This window comes from Dermacentor variabilis, unplaced genomic scaffold (assembly GCF_050947875.1).
Source record: "Dermacentor variabilis isolate Ectoservices unplaced genomic scaffold, ASM5094787v1 scaffold_12, whole genome shotgun sequence".
NCBI lineage: Eukaryota > Metazoa > Arthropoda > Arachnida > Ixodida > Ixodidae > Dermacentor > Dermacentor variabilis.
The window spans coordinates 936,619-963,937 of NW_027460280.1; the positions used below are offsets into that span (position 1 = coordinate 936,619).

A 27,319-nucleotide genomic window follows, 5' to 3' on the forward strand; every position below is an offset into this window, starting at 1 on the left:
GACAGGCCTCCCCAGGTTGTGACTTTCCGCCATGCCGTTGAGCGCAATCTTGAACCCGCCGGGTCGAGGAAGAAGGGTGGTGGGAACCGCCATCTTGTGCTCCCGGGCAAGGAAGGTGATGGCTGTCGACACCATCTTGGCATTGCGCCGAGATGCACTGGACAGACGAGCTGTTTAAAACTTGAAGTTCCTTGTCAACTTGCTCCATGCTTTATCCAATTTCCTCGGCTTTCTTGAGCATGAGGGATGATCCTTCATAGAGTAATATTTCCCGTATTCTTGCTGATGCGACGCCTGGCAAGATTTGGTCGCGAAGAGGCTCGTCGTGCCAAGCATTGAACGCACAAGCAAGCGCTAGCCTTCGTAATGCGGTGACGAAGTCTTGAAAGGTTTCCCCGGCTTGTTGCTTTCTGTCCCTGAAGATAATACTATGCACCAAGGGATTGGTGCTTTCTTCATAATGTCGGTCGAAGAGGCGAAGAATGTCTTTGAAAGTTACAGTTGTCAGGTCCGTTAGCTACACCAGGTCGCAGTAGAGATGCTGCCCCTCAAAGCCTAAGTTACTGAGTAAAATGGCTTTATTCCTCTCGTCTTGTAGTGCTTCGCAGCCGGTCTCCTGGAGAAACATGCAAAAAGAATGTTTCAACATGAACCATGGTACCAAAGGAGTACCGGCTAACGCAAGGAAAGGTGGCATGGGGGGTGCGCACGCCATGCCAGGCACCGAGAACAAAGGCAGGTCAGTTGAGGTTGACATAGTTGCAGCGTCTTGTATGCCGGAAGCAGGATAGGAGCAGCAGTATAACGGCAAAGGCAAGTAGCTTGTAGAGCAAGCGGTTTACCTCATCGCCAGTTTGTAGTAGCTTCGATGGGGCGGCCGGACGCGGGACCTACGGCATGAGGCTAATGCCCATGGCACGCAGCGCCGCAAAAGAAGAGCCGGACTGCTTGAGTCAGGGACCAGACAAAGGATCGGTTTATTCCGGAGAGGGGAGAGGAAATACATCAGGGCACACTTACAGCATTAGGCATGGAGTGGCGCCAACGATCATAACCATTCGAAACCGAAACTGGATACCGAACAGGATATTACAAGTAGCCTGACACACAAGCCCAATGATGAGAAGAACTTGGTGACTTGTAAGCAGTCCAGAGCATCATCAATGTGCGGCAGTGGGTAGACATATTTCAGCATGATCTTGTTTAGGCACTGAATATTTACACAGAAGCATATAGAACCGTCTTTCTTTGTGACAATTAAGTACCACGGGAGAAGCCCATGTGCTTTGTGAAGATTTAATTACGCCTCGACGGAGCATGTCATCGACGTAGTCTGCAATTACGCAGCGTTCCGTAGCGGATATGCAATACGAATGTTGGCGCAGTGGTGAGTGAGAGCCAGTGTCGATATGGTGCTCGACTGTTGATGTGTGCCTAAGGATGCTTGCACAAAGTTGTAAGTGTGGAAGTGCTGCAGAATGGTAAGAAGCTGGGATCGCTGTGGAGGTATCAGATCTTCAGCACTTAAAGGGCCCCTCCTAGGTCTGGCCATTTTGAGCTGACAAGCGCAGAGCATACATGGCACGATAAAGATCATGTCTGCAAAGTATTATATCGCTATGCGCTGCCGAAAGATCTGAAATTTCAAACCGAACGCCGTTTTTTCTTCTCTTCGCGGCCGCCACGCTCCAAGCCGAACGGTGACGTAATTGTGCCCCTGCACCTACATAATCGTGTCCGCATTGTGACTTCGCTCGTAGTGACACGTGACTTCGAGAATTATTCAAGACAACATCTGTTATCTGTGTGATCTGTTGCTTGAATTGATGAATTGAAGTTTTGAGAAATAATAAAACACACAAATGAAATGTCTGCATGTTTTTCGTTTTACTTCGCACCGAAGCAAGAGAGATATACTTCTGCTCTGTCTGCATGTTCCCACGGTCATGCGGTCACGTGCGCAAGTACCGAAACTATGCCATTTTCTACCGTGTTCCAGCACGTGATCACACTCTGCGATCCACTTGTTCTGTCTCAGTGTTCGTGTAGCACTGAATTATACTGCTAGTCATGTTTTCTTGTGACAGCGCACAAAACCATGCGCTGCGCGAATGAGACAACAGCTCAAGCACGGTGCGGTCTGCGGAAATGCGTAGCACAGGAAAAAAAAAAAGAGAAAGAAAAATGAAGGCGGGGCCGGTGACGTATGCATCACGCGATCCTCGAGGTCTGGTATGGGGAAACGCAGGGAAGGAATTTCGCTTGCGAAGGCTAGGCTGGGCGAGTGGGGACTTGCTTGGCAGTGGAGCCCGTCTGCTGAAATTATGGGTTCGTGGCGCTGAAATATTTACATCTCTGCTATTAATGAGCCGATTTGAAACATTTTTGCAGCAGAACGCTCCCTAGAGGACACGTAACAACTTCCAGTGTATAACCAAAATTTGCTATGGTGCCTGGTAAGGGGCCCTTTAAGGGGCTGAAGACATCCGTAGAGTTGGGTCAGGAGTGGAGAGTGTGCTCAGGTCAAGGACGGCATAGAGGATGACTCATCGGGGACGTAGACCATACCCATAGAATCGACGATGTCGATGTGGCGAAGGCCTTCGTGACACAGAAATGAGAACAGCGATGAAAGCAGGTTGTAAACGGGCATTGTGCTGAAACCGGCAGCAAGGTCAAAAGCAGCAAAAGCAGACGAAAGGCTTTGCAGGCGATGAAGAGGTCTGACAGCGAGAAAGGAGACCATTCTATCGGAAATAGCACTATGTGAGACTGGTATGAGTGCCAACGAGCACGGTGGTATATTGGTGTCTTCCTTGATGACAAGTTTAGTGGAAGAATGAGGATCAATGAAGGCGAGGTCACCGAGTTGGGTGAATTGATCCTCAGCGCATGTGCACTCGATTATAGCATTGTGGCAAGACAGAAAATCCCATCCTATAATAATTGTGTGGGAGCACAATGAGAGAAATACAAACTCTATAGGGTACATAGCGTCTTGAATCATCACCCGGGCTGTAGATGCCACAGTTGGTTCGATGGGTTCAGCACTTGCAGTCCAAACTGACAATCCAGAAAGGGGCATCATGACCTTACAAAGTCAGCAGCAAAATCTGGCATCCATAACAGGAACAGCTGTGCTGCTGTCAACAAGAGTGACTGTAGCAACACCTTTGACAAACATGTCATAACATTAACAGGCAAGGAACGAGGACTTGGTCATTTCGAACTTTGCGCAGTTCTCTTAGTTTTCCTCGTCGTTAGATACGGGCCGCCGATGCATCGGTGGAAGCGACTGGTGACGTGAGGATGGCAAGAAGCGATGGTCGAAGCGAGGACAATCAGTCTGGGTACGAGTTGGCGGTGGGTCGGATAGAGTGTAGTGTGCATTGGACTCTAGTGGGTATCGAGGCACCCATAGATCACTGTTGATTGTTTGCACACAACGGCAGAACCTTGCGACGTGTATGGAATACCTGCATGTGAAGCATATAGGCTGATTGTCATGTTGTAACCACGGGTTGGCAATGGGAGGGCCGATCCAGGAGACGGGATGAGAAGGGCAGTGTGTGCACGAGCTGCTGATAAAGTGGTATCAGGTCTTGGCATGGCTCCAAAGTTACCGGAGCATAAGGGAGCGGAGCGGCAACAAGTGGCTATTGGGGAGCAACCGGCAGTGCGTGAGGGACTTCCCCTTGAATGACGTTATGCAGAGTGAACGGCAAAGGACTAGCAGGTGCCTGGGTGAAGGGTACTAGGGGAGCTGCCGTGCGGCTTCTTAGCAGACAAAGGCCTTGATCTGCATGATCAGCGACACTTGGCTGGAACCAATGGCCAGGCTGGAGAGCGACGCATGTGTTGTAGGAGGAGGCCTCATCAAAACTCGCTGCTTGTGTAGCTCGTCGTAGCTCTGAGGGGATAATAACATCATCAGCAGTGCTCAGGTTCTTGGCCAGTAGCATTTTATTTTTATTTTATATTATTGTACCCTCAAGACCGAAGTATTACAGAGGGGAGTGGGTAAAAAAATATGCAAGTAAATAAACAAAGCAGCAAGAAATGGTTAGTTATTACAGCAAAATTGATTAGTTAATTGTATCCAGGAGTGATGATGTCTGATAAGGCAGAACACAACTTTGAGTTGTCCTTGATTGCAACAACTGTACCGGGAAGGTGGTTCCATTCCTGAGAGGTCCTAGGAATAAATGATTTACAGGTTCTGGTGCGGCATTTCATGATACCAACCTAATGGCTATGATCAATGCGAGAGGAAATGTAGGTAGGAGATGATATAAGATTATTGCACAGGTAGGAATTGTGGAAATATAGTTTATGAAATAAAGCAAGGCGAAAGCACTTACGCCGGGCTGAGAGAGGAGCAAGCAGTAAAGAGTTTTTCATGGCAGTTAAGCTTGATGTGCAGCTGTAATTGCTACAAATGAAACGTGCTGCATTGCTTTGGATTAGTTCAAGTGATTGAATAAGCGTTTCAAGGTGCGGGTCCCAGATGGGTGAGGCTTACTCCATTTTACTCCTAATAAGCGTTTTGTATAGGATCCATTTTAATGATGTAGGAGCAGAAGAAAAATTTCGGCAAAGATAACCTAGCATGCGATTAGTATTGTTAATTACATTGTCGATGTGCAATGACCAGGAAAGTGACGAGGTTATGTGGACGCCTAGGTATTTATAGTTACGACCTCTAGGAGAGTATGACTAAGGTAATAGTTTGGTGGCAGAATATTGCTGCGAGTTACACGCATACATTTACATTTAGTTAAGTTAAGTTGCATTAACCATACGTCATACCAGTTAGAGATAGCGTTTATATCATCTTGTAAGAATTTGTTATCAGATTTGTTCGAGATTTCACGGAGGATAACACAGTCATCTGCGAAAAGGTAAATATTAGAACAAACGTCATTGGATTAATCGGTAATGTAAATTAAGAAAAGAAGAGGGCCTATAACTGATCCTTGGGGCACGCCAGAATTTACAGGATTAGATGGGGACATATGATTGCTTGACACAACATACTGTGACCGTTTAAGGAGAAAATGCTCAAGCCATGCATACAGGTTAGGATCAAGATGAAGTTTACTAAGTTTGAATAGAAGCAATTTATGACACACTTTGTCGAAGGCCTTGGCAAAAATCAAAGAAAACACAGTCAGCGAATGAACCTTTGTCGAGAATAAGATAAAGGCTATGAGTAAAAGAAAGAAGTTGAGTTTCACGAGACAAGTTTTTTTGGAAACCATGTTGTGCTTTTGTAAAAAATGAATTATTGTCTAAGTGCTTTGCTAAATGTGACTACAAAATATGTTCAAGAACTTTGCAAGGAATGCTGGTGAGGGAAATGGGGCGGTAGTTGAGGGGCGAATGTTTGCTACCGGACTTGCGAAGTGGGACCACCTTCCGATCTGCAGGTAGCTGATGGGTATCGAAGGATTGCTGAAAAATTTTTGAAAGTAGAAGAGATGAATAAACAACAGTATTTTTCAAAATTTCACATTAACCAAATCAGCACCAGGACTTGACGATAACTTTAGATCTTTAATTACATTTTTTACCCCAAGAGGTTCAATGATAATAAAGTCCATAGGTGGGTAATTGCAATACTCGAGAGTTTGAAGCACAGGGTTACCACATATGACAAAGTTGTTACAGAACAGAGAATTAAGGATTAAGGATTAAGGATACATCTTTGGGCACCGGTGAAGCACTGGAATCAGTCAATGTGACTGAATTATCTTTGGAAGGTTTAATAACACGCCAAAACTTTTTAGGGTCATTCGCAAGCATTGTAGGCAAAGTGTGTACTTGGAATGCCTTTTTGGCAAGCTTTATAGCTTCTGTGTAAGTACTGTTCACCTCCTTATAAGCGTCCTATTTCGATTCCAGTGAACTTTTATTCACTATTCGATACAGTCATTTTTTTTCTGTTGGAAAGCCTTTTTAACTTGGAATTGAACCAGGGTTTCCTAACATTACACGATATTACACTTGATGGAATAAACTTGTCGGTGAGCTCATGTATTTTATTTTTGAAAACGGTCCAGTTCTCATCAACCGTGCGATCATCAAATTGGCTTAGGAGAGGATTAAGAAAATTAGCTAGTATAATATTAATAGCGTCAAAGTTTGCCCTATTGTGGTGGTAAATTATTTTTTTCAACAATTGGTTTTATCAAAGGAGATAATATGTTGAAAGAAAGACCCAGGTGATCACTTAAGCCCGGTAAGCCTGAAACATTGGCAACTATGTCAGGATGAGAGCATAAGATTAAGTCAAGGAGGTTAGTAGTGCTTTCCAAGATCCTAGTTGGTTCTAATACTAATTGTGTTAATGAAAACAAAGAGCAGAGATCAAGAAAGTCGTTACTTTGTGAGGAAAATGGATAACAGTGCGGAGGTTCAGTAGTCCAGCATATGTTGGGGAAGTTGAAATCCCCCAATAATATGATGGGGTTCAAAGGATGCCGCAAAGTAAGGATGTTAAGCACATCGTGAAGCGCAGCAGTGAAAGTGGATGGGTAAAATGGAGTGCGGTAGTAAACAACAATCGTAATTTTACAGTAACGGATATCAATGCACGCACACTCAACTTCCAGGTTTTATTTTATTTTTATTATTTATTTAATAATACTGCAGGCCAATACTTTGGCCCAAGCAGGAGGGGCATATCACAAACAAGAAAAGACAGAAAAGCGTATACAATGCAACATGAAATGAACATAATGCACTAAAGAAGCACAAATGATAACGTCAACATCGCTAACTTGCACAAAAATGATTTTGCAATGCAGCCATGAAATCTTTAGACTGAAATACACTAATGGGAAGTAAATTCCAATCGTTCACCGTTCGAGGGAAAAAACTGTACTTGTAAGCATTTGTTTTCGCGAAGATCGGTGCAAGCAAATACTCATGACTGTGTCGTGTTCTCCTCGTAGAAGGCCGACATATGGAAGCTGGTAGCGTCATATTATTTTTTCCAGAAAGAGTGTTATGTAGTAGTACAAGACGATTAATTTTTCTGCGTATTTCGAGTCTCTGTATTCTATTTTGTAACATTATTGAGGACGGCGAATCCTTCCTGGCATATTTCCCGTAAATAAATCTCACTGCTTTTCTCTGTACTCGCTCAAGTTCTTTTGTGTCTTTCATGGTATGCGGGTCCCAGAGTTCAGAAGCATATTCTAACTTTGATCTCACTATTGCACTGTAGGCTAACATTTTAGTCCTTACAGGCACGTTTTTAAGCTTTCTTTTTATGAACCACAATTTTTTTAGCGCAGCTGAGCAAACATCCGAGATATGAGTTGACCATGTAAGCTTATTGTTGAGGGTAACGCCAAGGTATTTGTATTTGTCGACTTCGAGGACAGTTCTATTTCCAAGTTGGTACGGAAAAATGCTAGCTGATTTTTTTCTTGTTACGCGTAAAAGTACAGTTTTTTCCGCATTGAGCTCCATTCCCCAATTAGAACGCCAGTCAGTGATTTCTGCAAGGCATCTTTGCAGCACAAAATGATCATCATAGGATACAATTTCCTTGGAGATAACACAATCATCCGCGTATAACCGTATGGACACATTACCTGGAATAACATCAATCAAGTCATTAATATAGATTAAAAATAACAATGGTCCTAGTACACTGCCCTGAGGGACTCCTGAGGTGACCTGACGTGCACTGGAAGTACAATTCCTAATATCAACAAACTGTTCTTTGTTTTTGAGATAAGCACATATCCACTGTATGATACCAAATGGGAGTCCAATTTTAACTAATTTATGTAATAGCTTTGCATGGGGAACTTTATCAAAAGCTTTGCTGAAGTCCAGAAAGAGCACATCTATTTGTCCAGATAAATCAAGTATGCGGGATAGCTCATGTACGGTTGTTACGAGTTGAGTTACAGTGGAGAGTCCTTTCCTGAAACCATGCTGAAAAGGTGATAGTATGCTATGATCTTTCAAAAACTCTTGTATAAAACCAGCGACAATATGTTCCAATAGCTTACAACACGAGCTAGTAATAGATATTGGACGGTAATTTGAAACAGATTGGCGGTCTCCTTTCTTGTGTACCGGCACAACACGTGCTTTACTCCAGACTGATGGTATTGCACCTAATTTTAAGGATAACTGGAAAAGATTAGAAATGAATTCAGATAATTGCTCAGAATATCGCCTCAAGAAAGCATTAGGAATGTTATCGGGCCCAGCTGACTTCTTAATATTTATATTTAGAAGCAATGCCAGGACACCTTCGCGACTGATTAAAATATTATCTACCGATGGGCTACTTGCACTGGAAAGTTCACACTGATCACGTTCTGTAAACACACTTTGAAAATATACATTGAAGTATTCAGCAATGCAGTGCGCATCCTCTATTTCAATTCCGTTGACGTTAATGCTTTGTATCTGTTGTTTTCTCTGGCTTAGATGCAGCCAGAACTTTTTAGGATCGCTAGAAATAAATTCTTCAAGATTCAAGCTGTAGAACTCATCTCTAGCCGAATTTACCTTTCGTAGTTACCTTTCGTAGTTACCTTTCTACCTTTCGTAGGTTACAGTGAATGTGGACTTGATGATGTTGCAGGGATTTTGAAATAGCGAGTAATACGCCTGCACCTTTGCGATCAGTGCGATCGCAACGGAAGATACGAAATCGAGACAAGTTAAAGATTTCACAGCCTTGCACATGGGGCTGTAGCCACGTTTACGTCAATGCAATAATACCAGCATTACAGCTATCGATGAGCGATTCAAGTTCCTCGCGTTTGCGAAACACACTTCTAGCATTTGCAACAAGCACGGAGGCTTGTGGTGTTAAAGATATGCCATTGCCCTTTGCGCATTGCTATGTAGTAGGATGACGACGCAGATTGTCAGGTGCGCTTGCATGAACAACACTTTTCACTCGCTTAACGCTGTCAATTGTTGGATCATACATGAAACATTGTTTATCAATTAAAAGCTTGTTAAAACATACTTTAAGTTAGGGGGAATTAGGCTGGTAATTTTTACCAAATTTGAGAAGCTTTTTTCAAGCGAGCCTTGTCGCAGGCGAGAAGTCCTCAGATACTGAAATGTTACTACCTTTAAGCTGGCTGCGCAACAAAAGTATGCTCTCCTTAATTTTGAAGTTTGATAGTTTCATTGTAACCGGACGACATTTCGTATTTGAAAAAGTCCCGATTCAATGCGCCCGTTCAACTGAGTTTGGTGGCAAGGCATTTCCCATCACTGACGACAGGGCATCCAGAGTTTTCTGTTCAGTTTGCAGCCATGACACATGGGAATCGGGTGTGCCGTAAAAACCAAGTTATTCCACCTTGATCTGTCTTCCAAGTCATCTAAGCACGAGACTATGGTGCCCTGCTGCTTTTTCAACCGTTCAGCACTTCCTTGAACTATGGCGAAATCATTGCAAAACGTGTCTAGTGCTTCAGATTTATTTTCAAGTGATTCAAGATGGCAGAAAATATTGGTTAGCTTGCCTTCAATTGCGTTTTGGCTGGTTTTCACATCCTTCATATCTGATTTCAACTCGGACTGACCTTTAGTAAGCTCGACGGTCGACTTCTTTGTCTTTTAGCGGTAAATATCACAAGTGTTATATTTACTATAGACGTGCTCTCTTGACTTGACAGCGCAGATCTGTGTGTATTATATGCGCTATAGGCGTGCTCTGTTGAATAGATCGTGCAGATCTGTAGGCATTTAGGTAGGTGGTTCTTCAAAAATAAAACCAGTTGTTAGAAAGCGCTCGTCCTTGTGTTTCTTCTATTCTTCGTCCCTGTTTGTTTGCACACAAGAAGTCTTAAGATGAATCTGTTCCAACTAGGCCGACTCGCCCTGTCAAAAAAAACTAATGGCGCAGTTATGCTTCAGTTCATTTCTAGTTCTTCCGGCCCTCTTTCTACTTGTCCGAACTACAGCTTAAACAACCCAGCAGTTCTGGTGCCTATTATGGCGGTCTGTGAGTGCAGAGCATGGGTGTTAAGCTGGTTCCTGAAACTTGGGAAATGCCCTGATGAGGTGTTGTTAGTGACCGGATGGTTGCCCCCGTCTGCTGGACACGGGAGAAGAATGATCAAGATCTTGCGATCAGAGAGTCGGAGACAGGTTAGACATTTCAAAGAATGTCTAAAGGTGGTCTGTTCGTCTGTTTCCGATGGTCTTTTCAACGTGAAGGCTTTTCGGGACTGGTGCAGACAGGCAAATATTGTGACTGAGGCTATATGGAACGATGTTCGTCGAAAATTGCCGAAGAAGAAGAAAAGGGAAGTGCCAGAGGGACGCCTTCTATTACTAGGGGGTGCAACGGTGGAAGAACAACCATCAACAGGCACTCAAGTTGGGGCCGAAGTTCTGCATGGAACCAAGCATCGACATCGTCGACAGGTTAGCACTTACAAGGGACATTGCCAGGAGTGTACCAGAGAAAGAAAAAGAACGATGTGTGGTGGAATGTGTGGACGTGGTGGCCAAAGCTTCGGTAAGCGATAGATCCAGACCCAATGTTGATAGGGCTGCTAAGTATTTGGTTGAGAATAATCTGCGTGTTGTTCAAGCAGACAAGGAAGGATTTCTGGTTGTTTTACCAAATGATTGTTACTTAGAAAAGGCTTTCCTAGCGGTGAACAAGTGCTTTAAGAAATGTGACGTGAATCTAGACAATGTAAAAAAGAAGGTGGTGGAGCTATTGAAAAAATGTGACCAAGAAAAGCTTGCGTCACATGTAAAGAACTCAAAAGGAATGAAATTGGAGATATTTTTTACAGCAAAAACCCACAAGCAAGGAATTCCGTTTAGGCCAATTGTGTCCGAGCGAGGGTGTTGGCAGGTTATGGTCGCGGAGTTCCTGCAAAAAATGTTGAATTCCTCAGAAGTACAGGATCCGTACTTATTGAGAAACTCGGAAGGCCTTGTGAATTTTCTGGCATCAAATAGTACAAGCTGCAGCTGGGGATTCAGCATAGATGTTCGAGATCTCTACTATTCCTTACCGCATGGGCCCCTAATGTGCAGTGTTAAAGATTGCATAACAAATGAGAATGACGAGGTGTCATTCCGCAACATGTGCGGCATGGGCGTTGAATCCTTTCTTGAACTCCTTCATTTTTATTTAGCGAATACACATGTAGGATTCTGTGGGGAAACGTATATACAGGCAAGGGGTGTGTGCATCGGGTCAAAGGTAGCTCCCATCCTAAGTAGCATTTTTTTTGGGAAGCATAGACAGAGAGTTGACCAAAGATTTAGAAGGTGTAGTGAATAAGGTATACAGATATGTCGATGATTACTTGATTTTAGGCTGTCATGTAAACAAGGGTGCTTTCAGGAATAGGGTTGTAGAAGCCTTTAATTCTCCGGGCAAGGGCTTAACATTTACTTCTGAAGTACCGGTAGATAATAAGCTACAGTTTCTTGATATCAAGTTAGAATTCCTACCAGAACATGTGTGTTGGTCATTCTCACTCCAAGGTGGAAAACCGCTAATGAACTATGCCTCAAACCATTCCAGGTTTGTGAAGAACGGCATAGTCATTTCATGTTTCCAGTCAGCGTTTTTGAATTCATGTCACCAAACTGTAAAAATTGCATGTTTTGAGCAAGTTTATAGGTTGAGAAAGGCTGGGCACCCGCTCACTGTAATGCTGGCGTCGTGCGCTAGACGAATGAAAAAACTTAAACAGGATAAAGGGCAATGCAAAAAGAATCAAAGGCAGAAGGATGTAGCTTCCAAGATTTCAGTGATTCCCTATGTGCACGGCCTTTCACACAGACTTAAAAAGGTGGCTCGTAGTTACGCAGTAAAAGTGGTATTTACGGCAAAAAACAAAATAGGTAGTGTGTGCTCTAAGGTTAAAAATAAGTTCGAAAGAAAGAATGTAGTGTTAAGCATCCGCGCAAGAACCAATTTGTTGATTGCGCAAAGAACGTTGTTTATCAGATCCCTATGACATGCGGCCATGTGTACGTGGGTCAGACTGTGAGATGCATTAATACGAGGTTAAGGGAACACTTGTCCAGTCTGAAAGGTCGTGCTAGTACGCATTTGGCAATGCATTGCCAAAAACATGATTGCTCACCTTGTCTTAGTAGCACCGTCATTTTGTATAGGCATAGGAATCAAACCTCGAGGGAAATTGTGGAAGCACACTGGATTGAAAAACAAAAAGAAAAATGCATCAGCCATCCTTCTGTTTCATTGTTGGATAAAGAAAATTCACTCCTATCATCACATCTTTTAACGCATTTTATCGTAAGTGGTTGTTTCATGCACCTTGCTGTTTTTATGTTGACCAGGTGGCTTTGGTCCACGTCTTTTTATCACAAGTGTTATATTTACTATAGACGTGCTCTCTTGACTTGACAGCGCAGATCTGTATGTATTATATGCGCTATAGGCGTGCTCTGTTGACTAGATCGCGCAGATCTGTGGGTATTTAGGTAGGTGGTTCTTCAAAAATAAAACCAGTTGTTAGAAAGCGCTCGTCCTTGTGTTTCTTCTATTCTTCATTCCTGTTTGTTTGCGCACAAGAAGTTTTAAGATGAGCTTAAGTTTAGCACAGAGAAATCACAAAATATGATTTTTAATGAAGGGACGAGTAATTACGTGGTGTCAATTGAACAGCAAGTCATACCCATAATCGAGCAGTATAAGTACCTTAGTGTATACATAAATGAAAGAAATACTTACTCAAGCACTCACCAAGATAATCTGAAATTAAAGGATGAGCAGAATGCAGCAATAATGAAACACAGCACTGTGGGGCCACAATAAATATGAAGTGGTGCATGGGGTGCATGGAATCTGGCAAGGAGTAATGGGGCCAGCGCTGACATTCACAAATGTCATTCTGTGCTTAAAATTGGATATCTTGTCAGGGTTGGAAGTTAACCATAGATCAGTTGGCCGGTTGGCTTTGGGAGCCTATGGTAAAACCACAAATGAGGCAGTGCAGGGTGACATAGGTTGGGCCTGTATTGAAGTCGGAGAAGCGCAGAGCAAGATTAGTTTTGAAGAAAGACTCAGGAACTTGGAGCAAAATAAACGGGCGGCTAAAATGCACAAGTATCTATCTGTACATGAAAAGTGTGGACGCAGAAGGGAGGAAGAGGTCAAGAAAGTTGCCAACCAAGTACAGGGTAATTGAAAGTGCACATAGGCAACCAGGAGTCATCGAAAAGAAACAGAGGCATTGAATTGTATGCAAAAAATTGAAACAAAAAAGGGACTTGTAGATTTTTAAGAATGAGAAGAACGAAATTGGAAGGCAAAATCTGTACGATAACACTAAGAGCAGTGCATTGCTATTTGAGGCTCGAGCTGGTTGCCTGAGGGCAAAAACTGTGGGGATGCGCTACTGTCATGTGCCCCCTAATGTGCCGTTTTCCCCACATGTCTCGTGTCTCCTATGATCCAGCTTCTCCATGTAGCTTAGTGTCAGCACAGTCTGGTTACAGCGCATTACGAGAGATGGCATGAGTGTTGCGCTGTTAGCGCCACATAACGGCTAGGTTAGTCAGGCACGACAGGGAGTAGGATCTTACTCTTTGGCTTGGGGTCGGAAAGCGGCGCGGACGTCCTGCGCGTGTGCCAATCCATGCTTCTGCGACACCATCTTGCGAGGCCTACGCTGGAATGGACGAACGTGATTGTTCGAATGTGCCACCGTTCTCGTGACCATACACATGAACGACCAGGCGTTGGCGTCCAGCATTGGGCGAACGTATTCGCTCGCTATCCGGTCGCGGTGAGTTGGACTTCCTCGATTTCTCGAACATCCATTGGCATGTTCGTGGATAGCAATTCAGCTAGTAGATATTAGTGTTTGAAAGGTGCAATAAATGCCATTGTGATTGTTTGCACTACTGTGTTGTCGTTCCTTTGTCCGAATAGCACGGGTGAGACTCCCCAGAAAGCATACTGGTGCAAATATTCGCAATATTTGCTCCACTCAGCACATTCTAATGGAATGCAAAGAGATTCACCCAGTGAGACCCATAGCTAACGCACACCTACCAGAAGCACTTGGATTTAAACAAGGAGGGAAGCATCAACCGGTCAGCAGTCGAGATAAGCAAGAGATGTTAAGGGTGTTGGTGGGAAAAAAGCAGCCAAGAGATTGATACAACCAAATCCGTTACAGGACAGGTAGCAGTACAAAGTAGAGGCTGAAGTTTTTGAGGAATAGAAAATATATCAAGAAGATGTATACAGAAATGCTAGAATGAAAAGCATGTAGAACATGGTTAAAACACATTGGCGGGCAAATTGGTTAGAATCCATGATAGAGTGTATAAGCACGACTGAAAAAGGACATAGAAAGAAACAGATACACAGAGACAGCGCTTCACTTTCAACTATGGGTTTTATTTTTACATGCATCGATAAATATATGCCGTACGAGTGGAAACAAACGTGACAGCAAAAAAGAACCATTCAATGGTGCATGTTGATGAACCGTACACGTGTGCAAGGTATGGTGAAAACAAATACTGCAATGGTTACAAAGATAAACCCAGGAATCATATCTCCTTTTCAGATAGCGACACTGATGGCTTACTCATGCACCTTTCCTCTAATTTTGCAATTTCGTCGGCCTCCACAATCTCCCTTGTCATCCTGCTATGAGCCCTATACAGAATGGAAGTACTTTCAAACATGGGTTGCTGGAACAATCTCGGCATTGAATACCCAAATGACCCGAGATTACCCTAGTGACGTTATATCGACGCTCTTTTAATCTCTCATTGATGCATCTGCCGGTTTGACCAACGTACGGTCTTCCACACGAAAGTGGTATGAGTGCAGCTTACAAATTGTTTGCAATGTTGAGTAGCCCATGCGTGCCTTATGTTATTCTCTGTATTAACCTGTTTGCATAGCTTCTGTAGATGCTCAGGGGCAGACAAAACCACGTCCACCCCCGATTTTGCCGCTATTCTTCCGAGATTATGTGAAATGCAATGGATGTGTGGTACCACAGCAACTTTCTTTGGTCCAGCAGTGGCACTGCTTCCATTCGATGCGTTTTTACACTTACTGCTTAAGCCCTCCGCGACAGAGGTGAGCATACGCACTGGGTAACCAGAATCTGCCAGGCGCTTGGCCTGATCTCTGAAACCGGCTTCCACTTTGTGATCACATGACTTCGTCAGAGAATTATTGGAACACGATATTACTACTGCACGTTTTACGAGTTTTGAATGAGCGGAATGAAATGGTAGGACTGCCTTATTGCCTCTCGGCTGATAACTACAGCAGGCCTTTTGTGGGAAAAAGTACAATCCCAAGTCATGGTGAAATCATATACTGCAATGGTTACAAAGATAAACCGAGAAAAAGTACAATCCCAAGGCATGGTGAAAACATATACTGCTGTAATGGTTACAAAGATAAACCTCATGAAATTGCCTATGGGGACTTCATGTGTCAACGACAAAGGGGACAACACTTCAGTGAACGAGGTTACGGTTTTTGAAACCAGCGAGTCTAAATTGTATGATTCGTTAATCAAAATGATTAGAAAATTGTCAACAAATCTGAACACTTTCACGACATCGGTGTTATTTTTCAGGCGTTTATCAAGAACCTAGTCATGGTTAGCTAAATATAAGTCACGTAAGCACGGAGCAATACATGAGCCATTGCATGTGCCATCTTTTTGTTTGACATTTCCCTCCCAAGTTGTGTAAGTCGAGTTAACATAAAAACGAAGAAGTTCTAAAAATCTGTCGCAAGTCAGACCAGAAGCGTTTTTAAATCGAACTGCTCCAAACTTGTCAATGCAGTCAGTTACTTACTTCATCACGTCATTCCGCAGGAAAGAATAGTACAGGTCCTTTAAGTCAATAGAAAAAGCGACACAGTTCCTGTCTTGAGTCTTTAAAGAATTCCATCACTTGTTCAGACTTAGTTACCAAAAATGGGTCGTCGATTGGCAAGAGCTTTAAGTACTTTTGTAAAAACGTCGCTACAAGTGTCTGCCAGGTTGCATTCCCTGACACTATCACCCGGAGGGGACATACCAGTTTGTGCGTTTTTGCTGAGAAAAACAATTCAAGGTCCCCCTTTGTGCTTTTTTCGATAGACTGGGATAAGCCATCTAGTTTGAAGCTTTTGCATAGCTTCTTTACTTCATTTTGTACTTTCTTAAGTGTTATGTCATTGTGGACCCTGAAAGTTGACGAAATGGCTTGATGAGCCTTTGAATTATACATCGTCCTGTTCATCACCATGAAACCACCCTCCTTATCCACAGGGATAAATGTGAGCGCATTGTCTTTCATGAACTTAATAGTCTTATTGAAGGAGAATCTTTCCCTAAGGGGACGGGACCGCATTAGCACATCCACTCCCTCTGATACACACCTTTCCGACTCGGCTTCAGGTACTCACTTTGAGACTTGTCGTACCATTGCCAACAGATCGGGAGCAGACTTGTTTGGCTGAGTCGCAAACTTTGGCCCACATTTGAGTACTTGCTGTACCTCGTCTGGTCGCGCCACGTCACCGACGATGTGTACCTGGCTCGTTGATGCTGAAGGCTTCTTCTGTAATCCCTGTCTCGGGCTTGGTAGAGCATGCTGCCATAGGAATTCCGTCGTGCAGTCGATGGTCTGGGAGAAGAACTCTCGCCATGTGTTCCCACTTGTTGCAGTTTCCAGAAGTAGCCGCAAGTTTTCTCTGTACATTCCCACTTGTCGCTGCCATTCCGAGCACATCAGTTTGCAGACTCGAATACCGTGGTTAGTTGAAGGTTGGCAGCACCCGAATAATGCGAGAATTTCAGGTGGCAGAATCTTGTGTCAGATGCAGAAACCGAGCATGCGAGCTCTCCAAGCTGCCGAAACAATCAGTGGGACAATGTGGCAAGGTTAAACGAGATACCATGGTGGAATGCTTTATGTACTACAAATGAACTTGGTTAAAACACGTCGGTGGGCTAGTTGGTTAGAATCCATGATAGAGTGTATAAGTGTGACTGAACGAGGACGTAGAAAGAAACAGATACACAGAGAGAGCGCTTCACTTCCAACTATAAATTTTATTTTTGCACGTATCGATAAATATCTACCGTACGAGCAGAAACAAATGTGACAGCAAAAAACATTTAGTGGTGCATGTCGATGAACTGTACACGTGTACAAGGCATCGTGAAAACATACTGTGTTTACTTGCATATTGATCACACTCGCATAATGATTGCACCCCTGAATTTTTTCGTCAAAATTCTATTCCTTTTTCTTTCCCATGTAATGATCGCACCCCGAACTTGCCACAGCAATATGTCGTGTGCCAAGTCTAGCTAATGATGATCACGCTTACCATCTGTCGAATGCTGTCGAATGCTATGCATGGTATGTCTTCAAGACATACCAAGCGGTCTGCACGCACCAAAGATTTTTAAGCAGATGCCCCATTTTATTCCTTTCATCACTTTCCACACTTCCATGAAAAAAAAAAAAGCTACAACCAAAGTTGCCTTGTTTTTATTATTTGTAGGCTTTATAATGATTGTGGTCAACAACCAACAACAACAAAAAAGGCACCTTTCGATTCTTCTCGCCTGCACTTGTGGGCACGCAACGAATCGCGAGCAGCAACGATAGTAGCCACGTTTACACTGATACGTTGGAAGTGTACCCTATCCATACGCCGACGCTTGTAACATAGCTAAGATATTCGTCCACCCTTAGTGGATTGAAGCTCTACTGTCGCTGTTATGTTTTCTTTTATTGCATCATGTTTTTAACGAAACCCAAGTGCCATCGCCCATGTCCCTAACTAATCAGTGTCATCGTTTTAGGACCTATATATTTTACGCTATTTACAGCGACAGTTTTTGGGCCCTTCTGCAGCCATGTCACATCTACCATGATGAATTCACTGTCCACGCCTTTCACAATACATTGTTAAAATTACCATTTGCCATGGCGCTCTTTGGCCATACCTGGCCCTTGCATCATGAAACACCACATATGATCATCATCACCCTTAGCGGAAACATGCCATATTAAGCTAGTAGTGAAGACAAATGCCACAATTTCCGCAGCATGACCACCATGTGTTTCTATGTCACTGGTAGCTAAGCACGCCCATCTCTGTTTCTGTCCCCTCAAAGTGGACATGGCTACGTTATTGCCACAGACCTGCCAATATATTAACGATAAAATTCATTACTGATATGGAAGAAACTGTTTCAATGCGCGATGACAAGCTATCGCGTTGTCACCAGCATTCGTCCCGACGTGCTCTGCCTGTCCCCCGAGATCCTTTTTCAATCTCTGTTATTTTTACTAACATAAGAAGCTTTCTTCCGAAAAGGCAACAAGTATCAGATCTAGTATCTTCGTCTGGCAGTGACTTACTCATACTAACTGAAACTTGGCTTGATATAACTGCCAATGATATAACTGACGGTGAAGTTCTGAGTGAACTACCGAACTTCGATGTTTTTCGTAAAGATAGGCAGGGTACTCGGGGCGGTGGCGTTCTTATCGCAGTAAAAAAACATCTAATGTGCTCCACAGTTAATGGGGCCACTGACCTAGAAGTTGTGTGGCTTATCATTCGCGCTAATCCGCAGCTACTACTTCTTGGCGTCTGTTATCGTCCCCCCAACGCTAATCCTGACTTTCCCCGCCATCTGAATAACACCTTGAACCAATTAACAAAAAAATTCCCGAACGCTTGCATCTTGCTCTTTGGGGATTTCAATTACCCACATATCGATTGGTCAAATTATTCTAGCCCAGTTACTAGCACGACAGGAGCTAGAGAATTCTTAGATATCTGCCTTAATTTTAACCTCTCCCAGATGATAACAGAGCCAACACGTGCAACTCATGTCTCGGCTAACATACTAGACCTCATGCTAACCACTCACCCTGAAAGCATGTCCTCCATTAGCTACCTACGCGAAATAAGTGATCACAAAGTAATCCACACTGGTTTCTCATTTTCACCTACAGTACGTCGTTCAGATCAGAAAACAATCCGCCTGTATGAAAAAGGGAATTATACCACCATAAACAGCGAACTAATTGCATTCTATCAATCATTTGAATTAGGTTTTGAAAATCGCTCAATACAAGAAAACTGGTTACTCTTCCAAAATAAGATGACTAACCTCGTTGCGCAGTTTATACCAACCACCTTACTTCGCTCTAATCGCAATAAACCATGGTTCACTAACGCACTAAAAAAACTGGAAAACAAAAAGAAACGTCAGTTTCGCTTCGCTAAACTGAGGCCAAGCCCTAGCTCCTGGGAAAAATACTATGTATCTGAACGCGCCTACCTGACAGCTATCCGGCAACAGAAGCACTCATTTTTTCATTCAGACCTACCCCGCATGCTCAGCAGTAACCCAAAAAAATTTTGGCAGGTTATCAATCCCCAGTCATCCCCTGGTGTCAGAATTGCAAAAGATGGTGAAATCTTACCTGATATTGACTGTGCGAAACTGTTTAACAATGCATTTTCATCTGTGTTCACTACCGAACCACACGTGCCTCTTCCTGTTTTCACTGTTGCTGCCATGACTCCAATGCCGGATATTATTTTTTCGCCAGATGGAATATCCTCACTAATTGATAATCTTAAATTATCTTCATCAGCTGGTGTTGACGATATCACGTCAAAGCTTTTAAAAAACACGAAGCGCATCTCTGCCATGTATTTAACCCTGCTGTATTCCCAATCACTATCATCAGGCACGCTTCCTAACGAGTGGAAAAAGAGCAAAGTCGTTCCAGTCTATAAATCAGGTAACCGTAATTCACCCTTAAATTATCGTCCAATATCCATAACTAGTATCCCTTGAAAAATAATGGAACACGTCATATACTCACACATAATGAATTTCCTAGACAGTAATAACTTTTTTCATCCGTCGCAACATGGCTTCCGTAAAGGGCTGTCATGTGACACTCAATTAGCTACATTTCTTCATGACCTACACTCAAATCTCGATACTAACACTGTGACCGATATAATTTTTCTTGACTTTGCAAAGGCGTTTGATAAAGTAGCTCATCAACGCTTATTATTAAAACTTTCTCGCTTGAACTTCCGCCCCAATGTCCTAGCATGGATAAAAGAATTTCTTAGTAACCGATCACAGTTCGTCAGTGTTAATGATACTACCTCAGAATTTCTTCCCGTAACATCAGGCGTACCCCAAGGTTCAGTCTTAGGTCCCCTCCTGTTCCTAATATACATTAACGATCTTCCATTGCATGTTTCCTCTCAGATTCGTATGTTTGCTGATGATTGCGTTGTCTATCGAACTATTACTAATAGTAATGACTGCATTTATCTTCAATATGACCTGAACAACATTACAGCCTGGTGTGATCAATGGTTAATGGTACTAAACAATAATAAATGTAAATCTATGTCAATTTCCCGCAGCCGTAATCGGCATGACTTTGTCTACACAATTAATAACACCCCAATCGACACTGTAAACTCTATTAAGTACCTAGGCATTACGATCACGCATGATTTAAACTGGTGCTCGCATATACCTAACATCATATCATCTGCTAACAAAACCTTGGGATTTCTGAAACGCAATCTCCGCAACACTCCTCCACAAGTAAAACTACTAGCATATAAAACACTGGTTAGGCCAAAACTCAAATACGCATCACCCATATGGCATCCTCACCAGATTTACCTCAGCAACGCATTAGAATCCATGCAGAACCGCGCCGTAAGATGCATTCACTCGGCATACTCATATGATATCAACGTATCACCATTAAAAGTAGAGTCTGGTTTGGACACTTTAGCGCACCGTCGCCGTATCGCGAGCTTATCATTATTCCATAAATTCTTCACCAGCTCGCTTCGCCACGCACCTTACATTGTACCACCTTCACGCATATCGCTGCGCACAGGCCACCCACTAAATGTTGCTCGCCCTAGCGCACGCACTGTCACCTGCTCGTCATCATTGTTTCATCGTACAGCTGAAGACTGGAACGGCCTTCCCCACCACGTCGCTACCATCACCACCTCGTCTGCCTTCGTGGATGAAGTAACGAGTATTCTGTCTTCAAAATAAGATAGTGGGCAACCTCCTGTATTTTTGTACCACCCACCCCTTATGTAATACCCCGCAAGGGGTCTTTAAGGTAATAAAATGAAATGAAATGAAATGTACTTACAAGAAGAAAAAAATCACGTTCGGCGCATTCGGCTTGCTCCGCCGGCCGCCATTTCTTGTTTTGGTGTCCTGCACTGTTACAGTGGCAGCTGCCTGTTTGTTGACCTGTTGCCATCCCGCAGCAAATGCGGGATGAAAAAAATCTTTTTCTTTTCGCGAGAAATTTAACCCGCGTAATGATCGCACCTGAATTTGCGGCAATTTTTTTTACAAAAAAGTGCGATCATTATGCAAGTAGATACGGTATACTGCAATGATTATGAAGATAAACCGAGGAATCATATCTCTATTTCGGAGAGTGACACTGATGGCTTGCTCATGCACCTTTCCTCTAATTTTGCAATTTCGTAGGCCTCCACAATCTCCCTTGTCATCCTGCTATGAGCCCGGTCTATCGAAAAAAGCACAAAGGGGGATCTTGAATTGTTTTTCTCAGCAAAAACGCACAAGCTGGAATGTCCCCTCTGAGTGATAGTTTCAGACAAAGCAACCTGGCAGAAATTTGTGGCGATGTTTTTACAAAAGTGCTTAAAGCTCTTGCCAATCAACGACCCATTTTTGGTAACTAAGTCTGAACAAGTGATGGAATTCTTTAGACTGTCACGACAGGAACCTTGTCCCTTTTTCTATTTACTTAAAGGTCTCGTACTATTCTCTCCCCCAAAATGACGTGATGAAAAGTGTAACTAACTGCATTGACAAGTTTGGAGCGCTTCGATTTCAAAACGCTTCTGATATGACTTGCGACAGATTTTTAGAACTTCTTCATTTTTATGTTAACTGGACTTGCGCGACTTGGGAGGGAAATGTTGTCAAACAGAAAGATGGCATATGCAATGGCTCATGTATTGCTCCGTGCTTATGTGACTTATATCTAGCTAACCATGACCAGGTTCTTGATAAATGCCTGAAAAATAGCACCGATGTCATGAAAGTGTTCAGATTTGTTGACAATTTTTTGATACGTAATTTTGATTAATGAATCATACAATTTTGACTCGCTGGTTTCAAAAACTGTAACCTCGTTCACTGAAGTGTTGTACCCTTTGTTGTTGACACATGAAGTCCCCATAGGCAATCTCATAAGGTTTTTAGACTTGGAATTGTACTTTTCCCCACAATAGGCCTGCTGGACTTATCAGCTGAGAGGCATTAAGCTAGTCATACCATTTCATTCCGCTCATTTAAAACTCGTGTAAAACGTGCAGTAGTAATACCGTGTTCCAATAATTCTCTGACGAAGTCATGTGATCACAAAGTGGAAGCCAGTTTCAGAGATCAGGCCAAGCGCCTGACAGATTCTGGTTACCCAGTGCGTATGCTCACCTCTGTCGCGGAGGGCTTAAGCAGGAAGTGTAAAAACGCATCGAATGGAAGCAGTGCCACTGCTAAAGCAAAGAAAGTTGCTGTGGTACCACACATTCATTGCATTTCACATAATCTCAGAAGAATAGGGGCAAAATTGGGGGTGGACGTGATTTTGTCTGCCCCTGAGCGTCTTCAGAAGCTATGCTTACAGGTTAATACAGAGAATAACAAAAGGCACGCATGTTCTACTCAAGATCGCAAACAATTTGTAACCTGCACTCATAATGTTGTCTATGCCATACCACTTTCGTGCGGAAGAACGCATGTTGGTAAAACTGGCAGATGCATCAACGAGAGATTAAAAGAGCATTTATATAATGTCACTAGGGTAATCTCGGGTCATTTGGGTATTCATTGCCGAGATTGTTCCTGCAAACCCATGTTTGAAAGTACTTCCATTCTGTGTAGGGCTCATAGCTGGATGACAAGGGAGGTTGTGGAGGCAATTGCAAAATTAGAAGAAAGGTGCATGAGCAAGCTATCAGCGTCGCTATCTGACAATTCCTCAGTTCATCTTTGTAACCATTACAGTATATGTTTCCACCATACCTTGCACACTTGTACAGTTCATCAACATGCACCACTGAATGTTCTTTTTTGCTGTCACGTTTGTTTCCACTGGTACGGTATATATTTACCAATGCGTGCAAAAATAAAATCTATAGTTGAAAGTGAAGCAGTGTCTCATGTGTATCTGTTTCTTTCTACGTCCTTGTTCAGTCGCGGTTGTACACTCTATCATGGATGTAGAACATACCGTATTTACTCAAATCTAACGCGCACTTTCTTTTTCCGATAATATGGGTTCAAAACTTGAGTGCACATTAGAATCTAGTACAACCCTGAATCTGCATTACCATAGCGCCATCGGCATTTCAATATGGCTGCCTTGTATGCGCTTTGAGCCTAGCTGCCGTAGCTTCCTCCATGTGCTGTAGTACGTGTGCTTAGGCTAGTTCACTGTCCGTGTTCCTGTTTTCTCTGTTTGCTCTATCAGCGTGGAAGTGCCGACTGCGAAGACACGTGGAGTTCATCACGATGCCACAATTAGAAGGAAAGTAATCACGTATGCGGAGATGGATGGAAATCGGACCATATCGTGGGTGTTCGTAGTTCCCAAAACTTGTGTGCAGGACTGGTGCAAACAAAAGAAGTGTTCTACTCAGGCGGCCACTGCATACATCGCGCCCGCGCACCCCCTATCTTCAAAGGGATCTGCGATGGAGACAGTGTGTACATACACATCAAGCTGTGTTCTATGCACTGTGTTGTGTTCTCATTGCTTAGTTCGCATTGAAGTGAGAGGCTGCACGAAAGTCAATTCGCTCGCACCTGCTACCGCACTTCCTCACTCAAGTGTTTTGATAAAGAGTTTCCGCAGTCATTGAGTGAAACGTGTTCATTTTTGCTTGTTTATGCATGACACCACGCTTGTTACTTAAGTTAGTAAGTGAATGTTTAAATGTTTATACGGCCAATAAAACTACTATCCTTACTTTTCGTGTAGCTGTCTACTAATTTGCCATCACAGTCGATGCTTCACCTTTTGTGCGAAACTGCAACTTTGTTATTTATCGCAATTTTAGTGTATTGGGAGTAAATCTTTGTTTTTCTAAATGAGCGAAAGTTGTATTTCTGTATGAAAGAATGAGGTACACGGTACTGCGAAGGACTTATCCTTTTTAGGTCACACCAAACGGGTGCGCATTAAAATCGAGGATGTTTTTTTTTTCCTTTTTGTTGGTCACAGAAAACGAGTATGCGTTACAATCGAGGGTGCATTAGAATCGAGTAAATATGGTACCTTATTAACTCAAGCAGGCTAGGTGACTATTTGTCACTGCCCCATTTCAAAGGGGATGCCAATAAATCATCATCGAAGTGCGAAAGAGAAGTCCTGCTGCAGTAGATTTCTCATACATAACTTGTTTCGATGGTGGCAATACGTTGTGTTGCTATATGATTCCAATGCTAAATTCATTACCATCGACAGTCACCGTCAACCGAGTTCTGCTGAATTTTTTTAATACTGCATACTGCACTACCTTCGAAATCGGCGCACATGTTTAGACTGCACACACCCAGGGGAACGGGCCTAATTTTTAGGCTGCACTACCTTCAGGATTGGCCTACATATAGACTGCACACAGCCTTGGGAACGGATCACATTTTTAGACTGCACTGCTTTGGGATTGGCCCACGAAAGAGGCTAGAAACACACATACCTGATACCGCAAAGTGGAGTAACTTGCTCAGAAAACCATTGCCTTCACTATAGTGGAAAGCATAAACTTAATGCATAGAGAAACAAATTCAAAAAGAGCAGGCACTCCCATAGAGCCCAGTGGCCGAATTGACTGTAGCACAATAAGTGGCTAATGTGGACAACTGAATAAAACTTCCGGTTTCAGTTTTAGGCACTCATAGCTTGAACGTTAGCTAGTACATGTTATGCCAGCTGTGCTGATTGGCGCAGCATTTGTTTTTGCTTCTACTGCTCAACCGTGCATTCTCATGTTGTGGAATCGTTTTTTCTATTAAGTACCATAAATACTATTGGGAGATCTTTATGAGCCTCATCAAAGTTGTCCTCTGTGCAATGTCATAAAGTAGATGCAAGGCGCCTTGTGAAATAAGGAAATAATGGTTATATTGCTTTATAAACATGCTCATTCTCAGGCTTTTTGTGCATTCTTCCATTGTGGCTTTTTGTGTCTGCGCTCTTGCACCCAGTAATAAGCCCATAATTCTGTTCATGCTGGCAAACGCCCATGTTGTATCTTGAGATACCTTTGGGCTCGAGTGAAGTATACCTGCAAGTGCTTTCTTGTCAGCACTTGTTTTCTTACTGGCGAATGAAGGTGGTTGTCCTCTCCTGTAATTGCTTGCCTGTGCCTGTCTGCGCAGAACCCATTGCCAACCATCAGTGACACGTACAGCTCGGCCAGCCAGACGTCACGTGTGAACAGCGAGACGGGTCGTACCGAGACCACCGTCTGGTAGACATCCTGTGTACAGTGTGGTCCAGTTGACTTTGCTTTATTTTCCAATGCTCATGAGACATTCCAAGTGAACAAAGGGCTCTGGGACCAGCCACAGCTGCTACCCAATGGCACCCATTGATGTAACACGATTTTACTTATTTATTATGTTTTACTGCTCTTTTGTTACTGCATGAGAGACTGGGGCCAGCCTGCATCTGTACCCTCCATCATGTGATGGCACCGTGATTTCCAGATAACAGTTCTATATAGACTCTTCTAATGGCTGCACACTAGACTATGTGCATAAAACTTGCCAAGAATGCTGTTGTTCCACTTACAATTCCCGAATTTTAACATGCCACGACTAATGTGAGGACATGAAAAGCACCATGTGATGCAAGCAACAGACCCTGCTTATCCATGTCAAGAGGCTGGAAAGTCGTCCTTGAAGTTGCTCTTGTTACTTATCTGACCCTATACACATCTACATTGTTTCATTTTGTGAAAACAAACTGGTTAAATTTTGTGATAAAATTGTTACCAAAAAAAGGATGACAATTTTATCTGTGTAATAGCCACACCTCGACTTTTTATATACAGTGTTTTTATCACAATTATGGGCACTCCAGGCAAGTTTTCTTCATAGCCACAATGTTCTGTACACAGCCCAAGTGCGATAAGACTCTGCCTTTATGCTGTGGGTGAGCCGAGCCAATGTTGGAGATCACATGACAAAGCAAGAGTCCTGTCACATGTAGTGCTACTTTGAGTGAGTGCACTTTGCTATTCAGTGGCTGTCAAACATTTAGTGACACTTGTCTATGAGTGCATTAATCCAAGTAGCCTTGATGGCACTGTATCAAATATGAGTAAAATAATACTCAGCTGACAGTCACTACTATTTCTAATACCAGTTTCCTTTGCGTTTCAAAATGTTCTAAGAACCCCCTGCTTATGGAAACAGCCATTCTTCATCTGTCAACAAAATCTGAATCATTTTCAGGCATCGGCGCCACTGTCGGGACTTACAAAATGCGAAGCGCATCGCTTGGGTGTTGAATGCAGTCGCTTTTGGTATTTGCTCGTGATAATGGATAGTTGTTTGCCAGTTTTCAAATATTTACTAAAATAACAATATATAATGTGCTGGCTCATTTACATATTGACACTGGCATCAATTCCAAATGGCACTTTCATTCCACATCTAGCAGTGCACCATCAAAGTGACACTCACTGCAGTGAACTGACACTCACTCAAGGTGTCACTAAATTTGCCTTCCTGACTGTGGTATAATACAGCAAGTGTGGTGATTTGGTTTCCATTCATAATGAATGTGGTAGCTTATCGGCAATGGCATTGTGCTGCTGAGCTTTCCATCTGGGCCACATTTCGACGAGGGCGAAAACCCCCCAGTATTTACACTAAACAACCTCAGGTGCTCAAAATGAATCCAGAGTCCCTTGCGACCTTATAATCATCATGCAGAATACACAGCGCAGTAAGAACAGGTCGAGACTGGACAAGCGCTGACTTTCAACTAAGGTTTTATTGGCCTTATAATTAGATTGTGGTTTTGGCATGTAAAACCACAGTATTAAATATTCAGTTTCATAATGAAAGTAGAGAGAGCAAGAAGGGACAAGTTAGAAGCCAGGACGAGGACTCGCTCACAGCTGAAGTTCATTATGGAAATCATGTGATGTCATACTTGTCAGAATAACACCCAGAAGATAACAAAGGCTACAACAATATTAATC

The 27,319-nt window shown here is 43.0% G+C and overlaps 1 protein-coding gene across 2 annotated transcripts in view; it reads left to right on the plus strand.

Moving 5' to 3' along the window:
* Positions 1-25,723, plus strand: part of LOC142566014 (mitogen-activated protein kinase kinase kinase 13-like) — a 673,242-nt gene extending 647,519 nt beyond the window's left edge. For both annotated transcript variants that reach the window (XM_075676704.1, XM_075676705.1), the window contains one exon: positions 25,485-25,723. In XM_075676704.1, the coding sequence (XP_075532819.1) occupies positions 25,485-25,580 (96 nt within the window). In that variant the 3' untranslated portion in view covers positions 25,581-25,723. The remainder of the gene's footprint in view (positions 1-25,484) is intronic.
* Positions 25,724-27,319: the final 1,596 nt, after the last annotated feature.